The 19,490-nt window shown below is 43.5% G+C and overlaps 1 protein-coding gene across 1 annotated transcript in view; it reads right to left on the bottom strand.

Annotated features, from left to right (window-relative positions):
- CTNNBL1 (catenin beta like 1) overlaps nucleotides 1-19,490 on the bottom strand; it is a 161,402-nt gene that overhangs the window by 102,802 nt on the left and 39,110 nt on the right. The window contains exons 4-5 of the mRNA XM_049650816.1: nucleotides 14,269-14,408; nucleotides 4,748-4,845 (exon numbers count right to left, since the gene is read on the bottom strand). Coding sequence (XP_049506773.1) covers nucleotides 4,748-4,845; nucleotides 14,269-14,408 — 238 coding nt within the window. The remainder of the gene's footprint in view (nucleotides 1-4,747; nucleotides 4,846-14,268; nucleotides 14,409-19,490) is intronic.

A 19,490-nucleotide genomic window follows, 5' to 3' on the forward strand; every position in this document is an offset into this window, starting at 1 on the left:
TGACGTCTTCTGGTAAGTCACTGGTTACTTCTGCTCGTTAGGAGGTCTCCTGAACAATATTCCACGGGTCCTACTCTGACAAAGTCCAAGGACATGATCAGATCCTTTTCCTCTTGACCAGGGAAGATGGATACAAGAGAAAAGGACAAAAGAAAAAAATAAAGGGCAGATGAGAAGGTCTGAAGGATTCTCTTTCTCTCTTGGATAGTCTGCCAATAAGCTTTCCTAAGAGTTTGGAGTAAAATTTTGTATCTACTCTGAGTTCTGGAAGCGTCGTATTTAAAAAACTAAGAAAAAACCTCCCACATCCACTGAATCTTGATCAAGAAGTAAGTCTGGAGGTTGCATATGGTAATATGGTCAGAACACAAAATTTATGCCCGTTACCACCTATCCAGTAATATTTTAGCTTCCGCTCTTGCTCCCTCCAGGTTCAGTGTCCCAGGAGTGGTCTTCCTAAAATGTTAGGTCAGACTATGTTACTACTCCCTTGCTTGAGATCCTCCAGTCACTCCCCTTCACACTGCCAATTCCACCCCGACTCCCTACCAAGGCCCACAAAACCCGGAGGAAATCTGGCCCTAACTGCGCTCTCTCCTCTCGCCCCAGCTGTGCTCGACCAGTTTTCTGCTCCTCGAATCTGTCGAGCTCATTCCTGCCTTAGGTCCTTTGCACTTGTCCCACCTTGCCCTCGGTCATTCTGAACGGCTGGTTTCCTCTTGTCATCCCACACTGAGGCCTTCCCTGACTATCTAACCTAACGTGACTTCCCAGTCATCGTACATCACACCATTCTATTTTAATTCTTTATGTAACAGAGAATCACTACCGGCTTGCCGGTTTCTTTACTGCTTCTCCCTACACTGGATTTGAGCTCCACAAAAGCAGACTCTGTCGGTCTTGCTCACTGCTATATACCCCATTCCCAGAGTCCAGAATATACCAAGCACTCGATAAACATCCAGCGAAAAGATGAACAAATGAATTTTGCTTGGGAACAAATACAAACGCAGGTGAAGACATTCATTAATAGAAATGGGGAGGGATAAAAGTGATAGGATCCAGAAACTTACATAATAAATTCCTTTAGAGCAACTGAAAACCCACCAACCTCAGCCTCACCTGAGCAGCACAAATGCACTGCCAACCGGCCCAAGACAAACGACTACAGAACTTCAACGTGCAACGTTTAAGTAGGGTTAGTTGAGTGCGAGAATGGGTATGGAAGGCAATTCCTGACTCCACGCCAAAGCCACTTTTGTGAAACTCCTTCTACCAAACGGTGGCTCCTAGCCATTACGGCCAATATCATGGTGCAGCCACATTTCCACCTCCTCTGGTTGGGACACCTGCACACATCCTCCTGTGAAAGCCTCCCTTTGACGCCACAGACAGTGCCCTGCAGCTCTGCAGACCTTCTGGATTCTTCCCCCTCACAAGTGAGTGCTCCCTCCTCCTCACTTCCACAGTAGCTGACACCTCTCACAACCGTTAATATTTTGCTTTGCGTGATCATTATTTATTTCATCTTTTTTTTTTTTTTTTTTTAAACTAAACATCTATCCTTCCATGTCTTATTTAGGTCCATTCCCTTCAAAAGTTTTTTTGAGTATTTGTTCAAAATGTTTTTTGAACATCTGTCAAAATGGGAAAAAAATGTTGAACTCAACCAATACTCACAAACATCTCACTGCATGGCAGATGACACAGATCATTTTAGCTTGACATTTACTAGGAACTTAGTACGCACCAGGCATAATATCTTTATGAAGATAATGGCCAGCATTTATTGGGTGTTTACTCAGTGTCGGACACTGTTCTAAAGATTTATTAAATAGCATTTATTCCTTAAGTCGGTGCTATGCAACAGGCACTACTGTTACCCCCATTTTACAGAAGAAACAAAACGCAGAGAGATTAGGTAACTTCCCCAAGGACACACAGTTGGTAAATGACAGACCTACCACTTTGGCCACTCCCTTGATGGGAATCACATCTCTGGAAAGACAAACCTACAAACAGATGTCCGGAAGCCAATGTGACAAATGCTAGGATGTACAAAGTGCTAAAAGAACACAAATTCTGCCGGGGGGGGATGAGCCTTAAAAAAATTCAAAAGAGATAAGCTTTAAGCGGCTTTAAAGGATGACTGGGAGCATTCCAGGTAGCCCAGGAGAAGCAAGGCCTGCCAAGCTGAAGGCACATGTGAGCAAAGTCCTAAGACTTCTTTAGAGAGGGATGCCAGAGAATTGCCATCAAAGCAATATACCCTCACATTTGGAACTCCTCGGAAAAGATTCTATCTTCCAGTCTACCAAATCAATGCATTATAAAGCACAGATATTCACCTTTTGCACAAATAATAGCAGTGGATGTGAACCAAATGTTAAACCCCAAAGATCCCCAAGAATGCCAAGGCAGCACTCTCTCCCCACAAATGTGCTTGTCTATTGCTTAGGACTTCCAATTGGGAAAAAGACCAAGGCAATAACTGCAAACTGCACACCACAATAAATTCTGCTACATGCCCTCTAGCCTCTGTTCATGCAATTCCAGGCCTCTGATATTGGCCCCAAATTAAAACTACAAAGACAACTCAACCCTTGTAAAATGAGAATACTTATCAAACTTCTTCCTGGATGCAGCACAAGGGCAAAAAGAATAAATGAAAGACCACCCACCAGTTCTGCTCTTTTACCGACGGCTTCTGACTGGCTGCAGACAAGCAAATAACATATAAGAGCCTAGGAATGTTCAACTGTGGTTCACACCAGCCCCACCAGTATAAAGCTAGAAGAGTCAAAATCTTAAAATGATTATAATAAAAAGAAAAAAAAAACTAAACAAACAGAAAACCCTTTATAGCAGCTACCTAACGGCTCCCCAGACTGAGGATGAACTGTTTCTTTCCAAACAAACAATAAAATCTGCACGATCCAGCTTTTGTTGGTGGGCTTAGCAACACAGAAAACACAAAGGGGGCTTTTGTGCGAATTGCTGTTTCTGGGTACGTTTTACAGGCAGCAGCCAGGCTCGCTGCTCCTCTCTCGTCTCCCCTATTCACACAGGCAAAGGATGGTAATTAAAATCAGCCCAGGGACCAGGCAGGAAGCCTCAGTCGGGGCCACTGTAATTAACCTCTGGAAGGTAAGACCGCACAAATGACACTGTGGGGACACAGAGCAGGAGCAAGTGCCACAGCCTTCCTTCAGACGCTCCTCAAAACAAAAGGACAACCCAACATCATCCTTTTCTTTCTGCACAGTGGTTCAAAGGGAAAATAAAGGTCCTGAATTGTACAAAAGTGGCAGCTCGCTCTAGGAAGGAGCTTGAAAGAAAAATGGCACTAGAAATTTTCATCATACTCAGCCACAAATAGCCCTGCTGGACTCCAGCCTCACTCTCTGTAAGAGACAGTCCTTCATATCCAGTGGGTTCACAACCTCTTCGTTCACACCAAATGCCAGCAACAAGCATGGCACATGGGAAATTTCTAGTGTCAAGGACCCCGAGAGAGAAAAAGTGAGGAGAGGGTGGGCAGAGCAGCGACGGGGTCTCAGAATCATTTGGGGCCCCAGTCCCAGCCATTCTGATTCAGTGGGTTTTGGATGGGGCCAGACTACACGCTTAACAAACACGCCGGTGCTTCTAACACAAGTGACAGCAGCGATCTTTGATAAACTGCAAACTGCATCAAGAACAGTACTTAACTAGCATCCTTAGCAGAAAGAAAAAACAAGACAACGGAAGACAACAGAGAGGAAGGAAAACTAACAGAGCCTTGAGGAAGCAGAGAGCTTGGCGGGTGGACAAAGCCCCGCAGGTGTCAGGGTCAGCGGTTGGACTCGCTCCCTCCTGGACTGGCCAGCTGTGGTGCCTTCCTAGTCTTGGAGGCCTCTGTGATCACTGGTGAGGGAGAAGCTGGTGTGGCGAGACAGGACACGCAGGCTCCCGTCTCGGCTGTTCAGGGCCTGGCCAAGTGACTCAGGAGAGGGCTGCGCTTCTCCATCTGGGTCACCTCACGTGTAAAGTGAGGTGCTGAGAACAGATCGGTTTAACTCACAAATAAACTCCTTTCGACTGGCTGCTGCCTGGAAGATTCCGAGGCCTTGCCCAGGCGTCACAAAAAAGGTGCACAGAAATCCACCGGCCCTGCCTCTACGGGCGTCCAACTCTGGCTGGATGAGTTGGAAGGTTTGTTCTTGCTTTCAACATTCTCCGGTTCCCTGTCTGTAAAATCATAATGGTATCTGTCCTCGCTGGCGCTTGGAGAGAAGAAATATCTGTGAAAACTCTTTGTGAAAAGGTCAGTAGCACCACAGTTAGGGGTAGAAGAACAGAAACACGGAGTCAAAGAGAACACAGGTTCCAATCCCAGCTGTGTGGCCACGGGCAAGTCGTTTCGCCTCTCTAAGCCTTGGTGTCACAGCTGGAAACGGGAATAGTGGCTGTTAATATCCATCTGAGAGGGTACGGTGAGGATCACGTAAAGCGAAAATAATGAGAAAAGGCCTGCCTACAGCAGATACTTAACAAACGCTAGGCCTCTACAACCCCTAGCAACCCCCTCCACGCAGTTCCAAAGAACAAAGTACCCCACAAGCTGCACTGCCAATGTCGGACTCTCCTCCGGCAGTGCAGCCTTCCCACAGAGCTCCCACCCACCCGGCTGCCACCACGGAGACAATGGTGATGACGGCAACACCTTACACACGCCTGCAGAACCCCAGCCGGATGTGCAACTTACCAGAGCATCGATGAGTACTTCCGCTCCCTCTTCACTCTCGTGGAGGGTGTCTATATCTGTTAATTCCTGAAGCAAATCAACCACAGCTATGGACACATGTGAATAGCGTTAAGGGAATCACATACATACTGAAACCCTACTGACATTTTATTAAAATCTGTGCTTCCCTTCTGTTTCCTTGTCAATCATTTTATTACCATTCACCCTTAATACACTGTGGTCTTATTAACATCTCTTCAACAAGGTTCTACTCACAGTGGGTGTTCAGTAAATGTTGTTAACCGGCTCAGTCTTCTTCCTTCTGCTGCCTTCCTGGTCACGTATTCCATAAGTTCGTTTTCCCAAATTTCAAACTTTCAAATAGATTGATTGCTCAGGAGGTTGCTTTTCCAGGGAGAAAGAGGCCAACACCCTTCACCCTATCACAGAATTTACATTCTTGGAACTCAGTATAATCTGAACTAACCCATACAGTTCACCTTCGAAGGCGGTAATGATTTCTGAGAGGAGATGGCTGGTGTTTACCGAGAGGTCCGCAGAGAGCAGGGCATGGCAAAATCAGTTTCAAGATGTAGACAGAAGGCTTTACGCTGGACTGCACTACACATCCCCACTTGGGGCTCCCTCCCCTCAAACACTGAGCTGCTATGGACACAAAAGGAAGAACGATGAGAATTAAACAAAGCGAAGGCGAAAATACAAGGAGGAAAATATGTATGAAAGAAAGAAACATAAAAGAGGGAAAAAAAGGAGTTATGTTTGGAAACTGGAAGGCAGAACTAAATAAACTAAGTTTCCCTTCCCTCACCCTGGAAACTCTCTCACACATACACACAGACGACCTACGTTTCTGCGGTGAAGAAAGCACTGTGATGGTGACAAAGGCAAATCTGTTTTTCATTCTTGGCCTCAGTTCCCCCTCTACAAAAAGAGGAAGTTCAATAATCAGAGACATTTAGAAAATTATACACCACAGACAACTGCCAAGGTGTAACAAATAAAATACAGATGTCCTGAAAAGGGGGCCATCAACTCGGAAATCAGGAATGATCTGCTAGAAGAAGACTGGTCAGAAAACAGTAACTAAAAACGATGAGGGCAGAGGGGCCAGAAAGCAGAGCCACAGAAGTAAAAGCCAAGAGACTGGAATATACAAAGGCACATGAAGAGGACAAGAAAGAGCATCAGGGAAGGGAGGGGAGGACAGAAGAGAGGGGAGAGGAAAGAGAAAGTCAGAGCTAGAATTATACGCAAATAATATTTTGGAAGAATAACCTAATAGCCGCGTGCAGGGTGCAGTGCACTAAAGCACTGAGTGCTGGGCGTGGGGATGGGCAAATGGAAAGCAGGATGAGCAGAGAGCTGGAGGGTGAGGGTTGGGCGGGGAGCCAGGTCTGGAGGAGAAGATACCACACACAACAGTCCAGGGCGAGACAAGGTCAGCATCAGGGCAGTTTCACTAGAACGGGTAAGAAAAAAATAAAAGGAAAGATACAGGACGTGGTAACAAGAAGGATAACACTTGCTGACCGCCCATTGAAGTTCCAGGCATTTTATGAACATCTTTTGCGGAAAGAAAAGCTATTGGGAGGTTTGTCTTACTCATGTATAACGGACCAGGCGACCATCACACGTAAGTTAATTAAGCTGTGTCGTCTTCTTCCTCCACTCTTTAAAGTGGTATTTACCCCAAACACCAGAGTGCTATGAAACTTAATATGCGTCAGAGCTTAAAGGTCTTTGGACAGAACTCCTTGATGTGTCTCGTCTTCATCAACAAAGTAACCAGAATGCGGTTGACGCAGAAGACCGCGTTATCAAACTTGACATACAGTAAACCAAAATACGGAAGTTGTCTGCAGTAATTTTAAAAAGCAAAACCTGGCTACCAAATTAACCCTAGAAACCCCGGGGCTACCCCTGACTAGGAGGAATTAGTGGTAAAGACTGCGGTAGCCACCACCGTCACTGCCACCGTGTCTGAGAATCATCATTATGCTAAGCGCTGGGCTACCGAATCCTCACAACAGCATTATCAGCGTGATATCCCCGTTTTACAGACAAGAAAGCTAAAGCTCAAAGTGGTTAAGGAACTTAGCTAAAGGTCACTGCAACGGTAAGGGAGAAGGTTAGGTTCATCTGATTCCAAAAATGATGCTTTTGCCACCACACTTCATAACACGGCACACGGGAACACATGCCAGGTTTAAACGGGGCTAAGTTCTGGTAAATTCTAGCTATTGATCCTACTGTAATGACACTGTCACTTACCTCCAACAATATTATTAAAAGTCTCAGGAAAAAAAATAAGATGCTGAAAACTCCCCGCTCATCCTCCTCATCTAAGAAACTCCCAAATATATTCTCTTGAAAAGTTCTTACATATGCGATGTAAAAACTGTATTATCTATTCACATGCTTATTTAATATGCATGACATTTGATCTATCTGCCTATCTACTCATCCATCCATCCATCCATCCATCCACCCAATGTTAGAGTCAGACACCTATAGGACAGGAATATGAATCGGGCAAAACAACAACAACAACAAAATAAAGAATATAAATCAGGCATGTAGTAAGTACTATCATTATATCCCTTGAATAACACCATGCATAACTAAGTAATTATTAACTAGTATGCGATGACTGTTAATTAAACAGGAGCCTCAAGAGACAGGTGGGGGACACGTGAAAAGAACAATGATGAAGAGTCAGAGCAAACACGAGGACGGGGTCATGTCATATTCATCTTTGGTTCACATCTTCAGTGAACTGAATTACCCCCAAATTATCACCAGCCATGTAATCTTGTTCAAACCCCTTTATTTCCTTACAGCTTAGTTTCCTCGCCTGTCAAATGGTGGCAAATGGTCTCTGCCCAGCCCATCTCTCTGAGTAGCTAGAAGGAACAAATTAGGGCGTGTACATCGAAGGCCAAGGAAATCAAAGTACTAAGAAAATATGAAAGCATTTTATAAGAAAGACTGTTAGTCAAGTCTTCCCACAGAATGGCCAAAGCCCTCACTGTTGCCTTCACTCTTCCCCAAAGCCTCGAAAATCTAAAACGTAAGCTAACAACAGCATGGTCTCCCTTTCTGGGTCACAATGGGTTGGAAGATCTAATTTTATATTTCGGCTGTGCCACAGACATTCAGATTGATCAAGTCCTTTTTCAGCCTCTAAGGTCTTATGGGCCAGGTATCATATTTTTCTTTGATTAGTCTTAATACCATGCTCACAAATGTGTCACGTTAAGCCTAAGAACTTTTCTTAAAAAGGAAAAAAAAAAATTGACAATGGTGGTGGTTTTATATAGGACAGGATAAATGTCTAACTTTTATCAAGGAAAGTCGTTTCTAAAAATGTTCCAGTAGTTATTTCCCTGCCTACTCTCCTGCCTCAGCTGGGAAGTCAAACACAAAACCAGTTACCAGCTACCAGGTCTGGTAAACATCTCATCAATTCCACCACTAACTGATTTTACGTAAATTCCTAACTTTCACCAAAGAACATTTCAGCAAGGCAGTAATGAGTCCGTAATTGTAATCATCACCTCCCGGGTAATGTAGTATGACCCGGAAGACAGAGGTCATCTGAAGACCTGAAAGTGGAATGAAAACCCGAACTAAAGACAGGCAGGCAGACTCTCAATTTGGATGAGAAAATGCAGCGTGGTCTGCCGCCCATCCAGCATTTCTTCACAGGCCGACTCTGGGCATGGGTGATAGGTTTTTCCACTGTAGTTACAATTTCATTTCACAAGGTAAAAGGCTCTCCCGTCCAAGTATAATAGGAAAACAGAGAGCCTGTCTCTCTGTGAATTACTAAAACACAGTTTTTGATAGCCTATTTTGTCATGTCGAGTAGAAAGGCCACCCCACACACTCCCTCTGTACCTGTCCACTACTGGGGCAGTAAGCTAGAGTAATAAGAGGTGACACAGAAAAGGCCAGCTGGGCACAAAATGGTCCACAATACAGCAGCTCTTGGAAAAAGAGGGGTATTTACGTCTGGTTGGGTTTTTTTTGGTTTTTTTCTTTTGGCATGATCCATGTAGTTTTGGTACAGAAACTGAGCATTAATCTCATTAATCTCCAATGAGACAGGTCCATAAGGAGAAAATTTATTAAAAAAAAAAAAAAAGATTAGAACAAGATGGTAGTAAGCAGATGGGTTTTTTTAAAAAAGTCATTTCATAAAGGATTCCTTAAGAAAAATGAACCAGTACAGTATAGATTCAGAGTATATAATTGATTTAATGCAACAAATGTGGGTTTTTATAAAAAAATTTTTTTTCTTTTGTTCCTAGACTAGGACAGTGAGATATGGCTCAATTAATGCAGATGAGTTTCAAAACACAGACAAAATGGTCTTTTTCTCCTTTTAAAACAGTTGGCACAGAACGACCTAGAAAAAAACCTGTACGCTTAATTCTCTCCCAATCCTAGATCACACTAATATGAGGGAGAAAATGCACTCATTCAAGATGCACTAAGGACCTACTAAATGCTAATGGGCGCTATTATGCCACAGGGGAGATGCCCAAAGCAGGCTACCACCACCCACATCTTCCAGGGGCAAGATATTCACCTAAACTCATAAACAAGATCAAAGGTTACATTAAGAGGTCCTTTTCCTAAATTGCCACTTTGGCACTTTTAACGTAACCTGACTTTCTTCAGAGCATATTTAAATGGCTTTAAATATGGGAGGCTTATCAGTGCAGATTATCAGACATGTCAGCCTACTGATGAGAAAAAGAAGTACCTTCCTTTCAGGGTAGTTTTGATTCTGGAAATATCAAGATGAGAATAGCTTCCAGCAAAACAACAGCTCAAGAGACGCAGGTCTTGTTAGACAGCGCTTGCAGGAAAGCTCTGGAGCAACAGCCGACTCCCTCCCAGTCCAATTAGGAGAAAGCCCCGAGGAGGCTCAGACCCTTCCCAGCCCTAGTCCTGCTCATGAACATAGGGACTCTGATGCAGAGCCCCCCTGACTACTGCACACACCCTCCAGGATAATATGGGATGCTGCTCTCAGTTTGCTCCACTCTAGCTTTCTCAGACCCAAACTGCTCAAATTCAATTGATCCCTGCTGGTCTAAAAAAAACTCTGCTCTTTATTTTCCAGTTCCCACAGTAATTCCTCACAAAATCCAACGGGACAACTTTCCAGGTCTTCCTGGCTTTATAGAGTCTAAGAAAACTAAGCAGTAATTTAGGGAAGAATAGTGCTAACGACCACTCCCTAAAATTATCCCAGACCAAAAAAAAAAAAAAAAAAAAAAAAAAGCTGTCCCATCAGCACCAAAAATCTCCTCTATAACTAACAAATCTCTCCCTTCCTGCATATTAGCATGCAACTCACTGTAATAATGCCTGAAGTTAACATTACAATGAGGCCACATTTTTCTGAATCACCAAAGTCTGAAAGCAGACTTTGGATAAATGTGGTTTATTCAATACATATATATATAAGTTTACATATATAAATTATATACAAGTTATATAAATATACAATTGTATAATAAATATACAATTATATATTTATGTAACTTATATATAATTTATATATAATATAAATATAATTTAAATATTATAAAATATTTATATATTTGTATATAATATACAAAACATATATTATAGATAAATATTATAAAAATAATATAAATATATAACATGTTTATATAATTTATATATAACTTACACATCATATATATATATATATACATATATATATATATATATATGTATGTGTGTGTGTGTGTGTATATATATAAAAGAATAGAGCACGTACCAGGGAAGCAGTAGTGGTGATTTTTTTTGTGGGGGGGAGGTGGGAGGGGAAGGGGAATCATGAGCCTGATGTCCTGGTAAGTTTCTAGTGACTACAGGAGCACGTCAGCTCCCAGCATGTGAGGCATGGCAATTTCCACTGCCAAGATACAGACCATGAAAATAAACTTGAAACACACTCTAATCTCCACATCTGTCAAAAGCTTACCCATCTCCAATACCCAATTCCCTAGTCACCCCCAAGCCAGAAGTGACTCATACCTCAGAACTCCAATGGCATTTCCTGAGCACAATACTCCAAGGGCACTTACCGTGCATAGTAAGTAACTTGTAAGTGAGTAAGTGTTTTTGCTATCGACTGGAGTTATTATTTCTTGCTTCCCCAACAGCACCCAATAGGGCTTATCACAAAGAGGAGAAACCCAGTAAATGCCGTGATCTACCATAAGGACTTTAGAAAGGATTGCCCCGAGTTGTCACTCAAACTGAGAATGCAGCTAATGACATACAAAACTAGGATACTTATAGATGTTGGGCTGTGGTGATTTATTTTTTTGTTGGTGGTGGTAAAAGGGGTGATGAACCACCATCTGGGGTTTTTATCTTCCCCTTGTTTCATTCTTCCCTGTTCCTTTAGGCAAAATGAGTAAATATGGCTTACCCTGGGCCACAAAAACTGTTTGCTTAGCAGTACCTTAAGAAAATATCTTTAAATGTAACTTTGATTTTATGATTCTGTAGAAACTCCAAAAGGTTCACAAAAAAGGGGCTCTAAACATATTTAAATGACTTACTTCAAAGGAAAAAGCAGTAATTCTAAAAGGCGGTAGCTGTTGGATCCCACCTTGCCTTCCCTTCTAACACAGCCAGAGTGACTCTCCAAAGCTGTGTGAGAGGTATGCCCCTCCCTCTCAGCCCCTCGTCCCCAGAGGTGCTCTTCACAGACCAGAATTCCACTCGCGGCCAACGGCCTGCTGGGCTCCAGCCTCCGGGGGGGGGGGGGGGGGGCGCGGAGACGGGGCCCAGAAGCGCTGACAAGCCTTCACCAGCAGCAGCGATGCAGAGCGCCAGAATAAACTCTGAAGCTGCCCCTCACGGTTGAAAGCACGAGGCACAAGCTGTCGTCTCGCATCCTCTGCTCTTAAGGTTACAACAAACCAGCCTCTGATCCAATTAAAATCCCTATAGTTTATGTTTTCTCTGAGAAGGACAAAGGCAAAGATGACCTGAGCTTGTGGGGGGCATGACCAGCCACGTATGGTCTTGGTTGATAAATGAAGAGTTAAAAAAGATGAAAAATCTAAGTCATGACTGCCATGAAATTGTTCATTCACGGTACGGTGTTTCGGGCAGTTACAGCTGTACAACAGTAAACTGTTAACAAGCGTCTCCTGAAGAAAAATCTCCATTCTAGACCACAGGTAAGACAAGACGCAGGGTGCAAGGCTGTGGGGAGACCACCGTCCCGAAACGAGAGAGGGTGCATCAGTTGCAAGTCAAGAGGGCCTACCCTTTCCTGAAACCACTTTCAAGAAAAACTGTACTTTGAGGAGGATGACATTTCCCCTAATTGCTTTAGCTAATTAAAATTAGGTAATTAAAAAAATTTCAAATGCACTTTAAATTTGATGTAGGGCATAATTAAAAATCAGATTTAAAAAAATATCATTAGGGCAGTAGGGTGAAGGCTGGCATACTAGAGGGGGGAAAAATGCAGCCTGGCTCTCAAGAAAACAGGAGGGAAGTGGCAGTCTGTCAAAGTTATTATAGGGGGACTTGTTTTTTCCCTTTTTAAAGACCAGAACTTAACAACGTGGAACATCTGTGCCCTTGCCTTTCCCAAGTATGCCGATGTCGAACAGCGCTCTCGCGTCAGTCTTCTCCCCAGCAGGAACCAGCCTGGTGAATCAGCAAAGTGTCAGCATCTTGGGAAGGCTGCTACTATTAGACTTAGCAGGGATAGAAAAAAGAATGAGGGCCGTGTCTGCAGAGACAAACTTGGTACTGCGTGTGTGAACGCGCAAGGGAGCAGACGACTGGGCGAGGCCGTCGGGGACGTGGCAAGTCTCAAAGGGCGCTGGAGAGAGCACTGGGCTGGACATCAATCAGGGGCCTAGAGTGCCAGCCTCGGCCTCAACAGTTGGCTGTCCGACATCTGGACCTCACATGCGTCACTGAAGAAATAAAGAAGGCCCTGGGTTAAGTCATCTCTAAGGTCTGTTTAGATTCAGAACATCTACCATTCTGTAGGTGAATTAAGATGTGAAGTCACAACTAGAACTCTCCCTTACCGACACCGCGAGGACGAGTTAGTACCTTGAATGGGACCGATCAGATGGTATAGATACCCTAATACGTGTTTCTTGCCTGATGCCGCTTGATAATCCAGTAGAGTCCACTGTTCCTCAGAGTCTAGTACAGTGCCTGGTACACAATGAAGCACTCAAAGCAGGTCTGCCGAATGACTTCATGAGACCCTACACTCAGCTTACCCAGAAACACGCCAATTGACCAGGGTTCTCGCACAACCCACAATTCAGCAGAAAACCCTGGGGAACCCACTCATCAATCTGAGGACTTACGGAGTGATTCTTAATACTCTCAAACCTAACATGAAGTATCAGAAATGGTTTAAGATCACCCTTCAAGAAGCCTGCATTAAAATTATTCCCTGATTTATTTCTATGAGAAATATCAGGCAGGAAAGAACCTAGTCAGACATGCTCTCAGGAGAGAGATTACCAGAAAGATGAAAATAACATGAAGCAGCAGCAGATTCCCCGTGAATATCACTCAGGCAGACTAACTACATTTGTCTCGTACCTTCGGAAATCTGGATTCAAATAGAACAACTATTGGAAGAGAATTTACTTTAATGAACATATCCCCGACCACAGGCACATCAAAAACCGACTGCAGAAAGCTGCTGCACATCTGAGAGCAAAGACAAAGTATAAGATGGTTTTGGAAGTCACGGTTCAGAGTCAGTTAAAAGTAACATCTAGTAAGTGCCTACTGTGTATCAGAAACTGCTTAGCCCTTAACGTCGTCTCCTTTAGTACTCTCAGTAACACTGCAAGGCAAAAGTTATTAACTCCACTTCTGCAGGTGCCAATAGTGAGGGCTGCAGGGGCATCAAATTTTGCACAAGAAATGAAGCTGGGAGCCAAACCTGGATCATCTGTTTGGATCTAATGCTCATTCAGCAAACAGTACATGTTTCTGTGCACTGAGCCTGTTTTAAGGAATAGGGGTTGCAGCAGTGGACAAAAGAGATTAAAATCCCTGTCTTCCTAGACATTCCAATGTGCTTTCTACCACGGTTCACTGCCTCCTCTGGTCTCAAATCCGCTGGGCCGCCTGTTAGCAGAATGATGTCTAGATCAACAGATTCATGTCCTATCCGGCCTTGCCGCTATCATGGGCCTGGAAATCAAGATCCTGAGAAATTAATGCTATTAAGGTGTGAATAGATACATCATGATGAATTCCAGCACTAACAAGAGAAAACAGGACAATTAAGGACTGCCCAAGATGTATTCGTAGATAAAAAACAGGTTTTCAAATGAGTAAAGAGCAGCGTGTTTCAAGATCAGAGGTAATTAGAATGAAAACGGAACACCAGACGTGACAGGAGACATCAGCAGAGACAGACAGAAGAGAGTAAACAGCATTCCCCCACCATGTCAGCCTTCCTGCTGAGGACAGATCTGAAAGGATATCTGTATTATCGTGTCCAAGTAACCCAAGAAGAGACTGCACAGCATTCAGCTCCACCAGCAGGTGGTACAGGTCTGGCATGGTGGCCACCACGTGCATCTCCTGAATGATGTCATTTAGGTCCAGCTCGGATTCCATAAACCTAGGAGAGGAAAACAAGACAGCATCAGTGAAAGGAAAGCAGGGAGGAGCAAAGAACAACATAATCCAGACAGAGAGACAATCTGTCAAAGTGTCTGCAACAGACCAACCAGGAAGTACACTCATCCAAACATCACACTGTCACACAATTTCCTGGAGAAATCGATTTCCTCATTACAAAAATCAATCTTGGATTCAGATCTCATTACAGGGTTCCCCTTATTCTTGTAGTCACAAGTTGCCTTTTAGAGGCTCCTGAAGCATTCTGTAGCATTAAGGGATCTGCCCACCAGCAGACGAGCTGTGGATGAGCTACCGTCACCACTCGGTGTGGCAATCCACTATGCTGCCCTGACACAGTTATCCTACTAATCTGGAAAAAGTTTCTCTTACCCGCCACTTCAGATCAAGGGCCAATTATTCCCCTTCCCCACAGGAAGATACCGAGATTCTGCTGCCATCCAAAAATCCCCTCCCTTCCTCCAAACCCCCTCCCTTCAGTCCTTCAGTGAGCCGACTAGGGGGCAGACCCAAAAGTAAAGCAGATCTAGTCTCTGGCATCCTGTAATCACCACCACACCTTACGCAGCATGATACTTCATTCACATTTTCACACCTGAACCTTTCTTTTTTTTTTTTCTCAACGTTTTTGTTTTTGTTTTTTTTTTATTTATTTTTGGGACAGAGAGAGACAGAGCATGAACGGGGGAGGGGCAGAGAGAGAGGGAGACACAGAATCGGAAACAGGCTCCAGGCTCCGAGCCATCAGCCCAGAGCCTGACGCGGGGCTCGAACTCACGGACCGCGAGATGGTGACCTGGCTGAAGTCGGACGCTTAACCGACTGCGCCACCCAGGCGCCCCTCACACCTGAACCTTTCAACAAACCTATGCCCAGGCGCTAAGTACAAAACTTCTCTGCATTTGCCTCTCCCTGCATTCCCTTAGTGTTTGACATATAAGAAATGCCCACTAAACCTTTGATGAACAAGATAGGAAGCTTTGTTCCGAGGAGGAAGGGAGCTAATCCATGTAAAGCAGCTGAACAACACCTGACTGAGAGTAACTGAGGGGCAGCAGCTCCAGACTCTGGAGCCAGACTGCCTGGGTCTGAACCTGAGTTAGCCGCTTACTTCACTTCTCTGTGCCTCCGTTTCTCATCTGTAAATAAGATGATAGTTACCTACTGTTCCTGTAGGAACGAAAGGGTTCCTGTAACGAGTCAATGAATAAGCACATATAAAACACTTAAGAGGCGCCTGGATGGCTCAGTCAGTTAAGCGTCTGACTTCGGCTCAGGTCATGATCTCACAGTTTGTGGGTTCGAGCCCCGTGTCGGGCTCTGTGCTGACAGCTCGGAGCCTGGGGCCTGCTTCTCATTCTGTGTCTCCCTCTCTCTCTGCCCCTCCCTGGCTCATGCTCTCTTTCGCTCTCTCTCAAAAATAAATACGCATTAAAAAAATTTTTCTAAACACTTAAGAAAAAGTGCCTGACATATAAAAAGCACTCTACGTTTGCTCTCATTTGTTCTTTTCTTGATACTACTATTATTAATATGTCTATCTGCCCTTCTAGAATTACATCTTTTGTCTCTACATATCCACCGATGCCTGCTTAATTAAAATGAGGCCATAAAGAAAAGGAACATAAGCCGGGACTTTTGAAGTCATATAGGCCTCATTCAGATGCCTGCGTGGCTGGGCACACACTACCTCTCCAGAAATCTGGACTCTGTGAGGAACAAAATCTGGAGACTATAGTTCTTTAAAACATGCCTGTATTTCACACAATATCCCTTACCATTGTTTTTCCCATTACTTTTTTTATTCATAACATTTATAGATATATTTTCTAATTATAAAATACTTTTTATAAAAAACTGGGAAAAGAAAGATAAGCTTTCAAAAGGTAAACAGACATCGCCCATTATCTTACTGACCAGAAATAACCACTGCTAATACTCTGGTAGGTTTAAGCAATTTTTCTTAACTCCCAGCCTTTTCCTCCCCGAAAGCAGCCCACATAGTATACAGTTCTATACTCAATTTTTGCAGTTGTTGTTAACATAGGCTGAACAATTTCCCTTATGAAACATTCTTCTACACCAGGAAAAGCCAGTATCTGATGCTGCTGTCAGTCCTTCTCCCGTGGCAAAATCCATCTCTGAGCCCAGCACTCTTCCCTGCTGAGCCCAGACATGACTTCAGAATCCTTCTCAACACAGCGCTCCAAAAAGAGACCAGCAATCAATCCCAGTGTGGGGGTAGGAGATGAAGCCATCTGAAATTCCTAATCTAAATAATACCTTTTAGAAAAAGCTACATGGTATTCCCTTGCATGGATCTATCATAATTTATTTTACCAATCCCCCTTTGTCAGACATTCAGATCGTTTCCAATCTTTTCCCTTACAACAAAAGACACTAGGATGCATGTATTCATAATTACTGCGTTAGGGTAAATTCCCAGGAAGGTGCCCAGTCAGAAAGTGTGCATAACTTAACAGATTTTGCTACAGATCGCTGGAAAGGTACCAACAGTGTGTGAAGTGCCTGTTCCCCCCGCCCCCCTCAAAACCGGTATTACTTAAAATCTCCTCCAATTTGAGATGAGAAATATAACTTATTTTTTATTTTGCATTTCTGATACTAAGACAGTTCAATTTTTGTTAATGTTTACTGGTTGTGTTTCTTCTTTGATCATTTTTACATCAGGGTGCTCATCTAATTTGTCGATTTGTAAGCACTCTATATTAAGGAAATTAACCTCTGCTATATATTGCAAAAAAAAACAACAACAAACCAGAGAAAGATATTTGCCCTTTGATTTGTATATTGTGCTTTTTAAAATAAAAGTTTTTAGGGGTGCCTGGGTGGCTCAGTCGGTTAAGCATCCAACTTCGGCTCAGGTCATGCTCTCACGGTTCAGGAGTTCGAGCCCCCGCATCAGGCTCTGGGCTGACAGCTCACAGCCTGGAGCCTGCAGCCCACTTCAGATTCTGTATCTCCCTCTTTCTGCCCCTCCCCAGCTGGTGCTCTCTCTCTCTCTCTCTCTCTCTCTCAAAAATAAACAAACATTAAAAAACAAACTTTTTTTTTAAGTTTTTAAAAGTCTAAGTCATCAAATCTTTGCCTTTATGAACTCTATTTCACATGTATCCTGAGAAAGGTTTTTCCCCTATGCTAAGATCGAATATATTTTATGATATACTACTTTTATGTTTGTACATATTTAAATCTTTGGGAGTAAATAATTCTGAGATACACTTTAGCATATGATATGGAGCAAAGATCTAACTTTATCTACTGCTAGTGTTTGGCCAGTTGTCCCAATGCCATAATCTACCCTTTTTCCACAGATCTGAAGAAATGCCACCTTTACCATGCACTAAATTTTAATGTGTCCTCTAATCTTTTTATGGGCTTTTCACTCCATCTCAGAGATTGGTTTACAAATTCCTGAGCCAGGAAGGACCACACTTCCACATTATTACAGTCTATTTTTCTCTGTTACAGCAAAATATTGTTTTTCTTCTTTTCTAACACTTCCTTGTCTATCCTCAACCTGCTTACTATTCCAATTTCAAAATTATTTTTCTCAAGATTCTCCCCCATACCACTTTTTTTAAGGCTCCCTCCACTGTGCTCACAAGCACAGATTACCCTTCTAGGTCACTAGGTTCCCTATCACCTAGCGTGTGGAAGCCAAGTGAGAATCACGATGTGGGAGAGCTGGTGCAGAATCCAGACACTGGGCAGTAGATCTGTATCATCTCTGAACCTAACAGGCTCAGCAAACCTCTCGGGCTTACATGCCTTACATGTGTGCTTTTAAAAAATCTGATTTGTAGGGAGTAATGTGACAAAAGGTTTTTACTGGGAAGAACTGGCAAGGGCACTAAACAGTACTAAACAACGTCATGTGGAGTACAAGGAAATGATTTGGGGACCTGGGGGATAATCAGTGAATGAATGTCAGCCTGGAGACAAGCCTCCGGGGGTATCCTGCAGGGCTCCGCTCCCTCCTTAGGCTTGTTTTTGAGGAACAACTTGGTGGTGAAGATATATAAACAACAAACTTAACAAATGTCATGTAACGCAAAGCTTATGGAGACAAGGAACACGGCAGACGACAGAATCAATTCAAAAAGTTCCTAACAGGCAATAATGATGGGCCAAATCCAACAGGAGGAAAATTACCCAGGATCCACACAGAGCGCCGCACTGAACCACAGAGCCACACAAACGCACACAGTGAGACAGATACAGCTTAGTAAGAGCACATGTGTAGAAAGGACAAGATGGTTTCAGTTCATTGTAACCGCGATACAAGTCAGACCATGAGAGAGTCCTGCCGGGACAGAGACTCCTCCTTCATCTCCGGACACCCAGCGCCGGGCACACTCCCTGGTCCACTACAGAAATTTAGCAGATGCCTGGCAAAGGAAGGAGCAGACGAAAGTGGTCGCCACAATGCAGCTGTGGTTTTTGCCTGCTTAAAAGAAGATACTGCAGGAGTTACCACGCAGGGGCACCTGGGTGGCTCAGTCGGTTAGGCGGCTGACTTCAGGTCATGATCTCGCAGTTCACGGGTTCGAGCCTCGCATCGGGCTCTGTGCTGACAGCTCAGAGCCTGCTTCAGATTCTGTGTCTCCCTCGCTCTCTGCCCCTCCCTTGCTTGCACTCTCGGTCTCTCAAAAAATGAATAAAAATGTTAAAAAAAAAGAAGAGTTACCATGCAGATCAGATGACCGTTAAAGTCCATGACATCTCTTATGGGAACCATGCTTTATTTAGGAGGGCTATGGAAACTAATTCAGGTAAGATTATAAGGAGCCGAGACATCCTCTCATAAGAGAATGTGCTGAAATTCTTTTTCATTCTGAGTTGAAATCTTAGAAATCACAGTTGCCAAATGATGTCTTTGTAAAGTCAGGCGTCTCTATAAAGTCAGATCCTTGTCACCGGGGGTAATTAATAAAGAATGATATGGAAAAAAAAATCAAGAAGAGAGAATGGACTGCAACTTTCAGTCCCTTCCAACTTGGAAATTCTTCCAATTATGCAGTTTTTGGTTTTTTTTTTT

The sequence above is a fragment of the Panthera uncia genome, assembly GCF_023721935.1.
Source record: "Panthera uncia isolate 11264 chromosome A3 unlocalized genomic scaffold, Puncia_PCG_1.0 HiC_scaffold_11, whole genome shotgun sequence".
Lineage (NCBI taxonomy): Eukaryota > Metazoa > Chordata > Mammalia > Carnivora > Felidae > Panthera > Panthera uncia.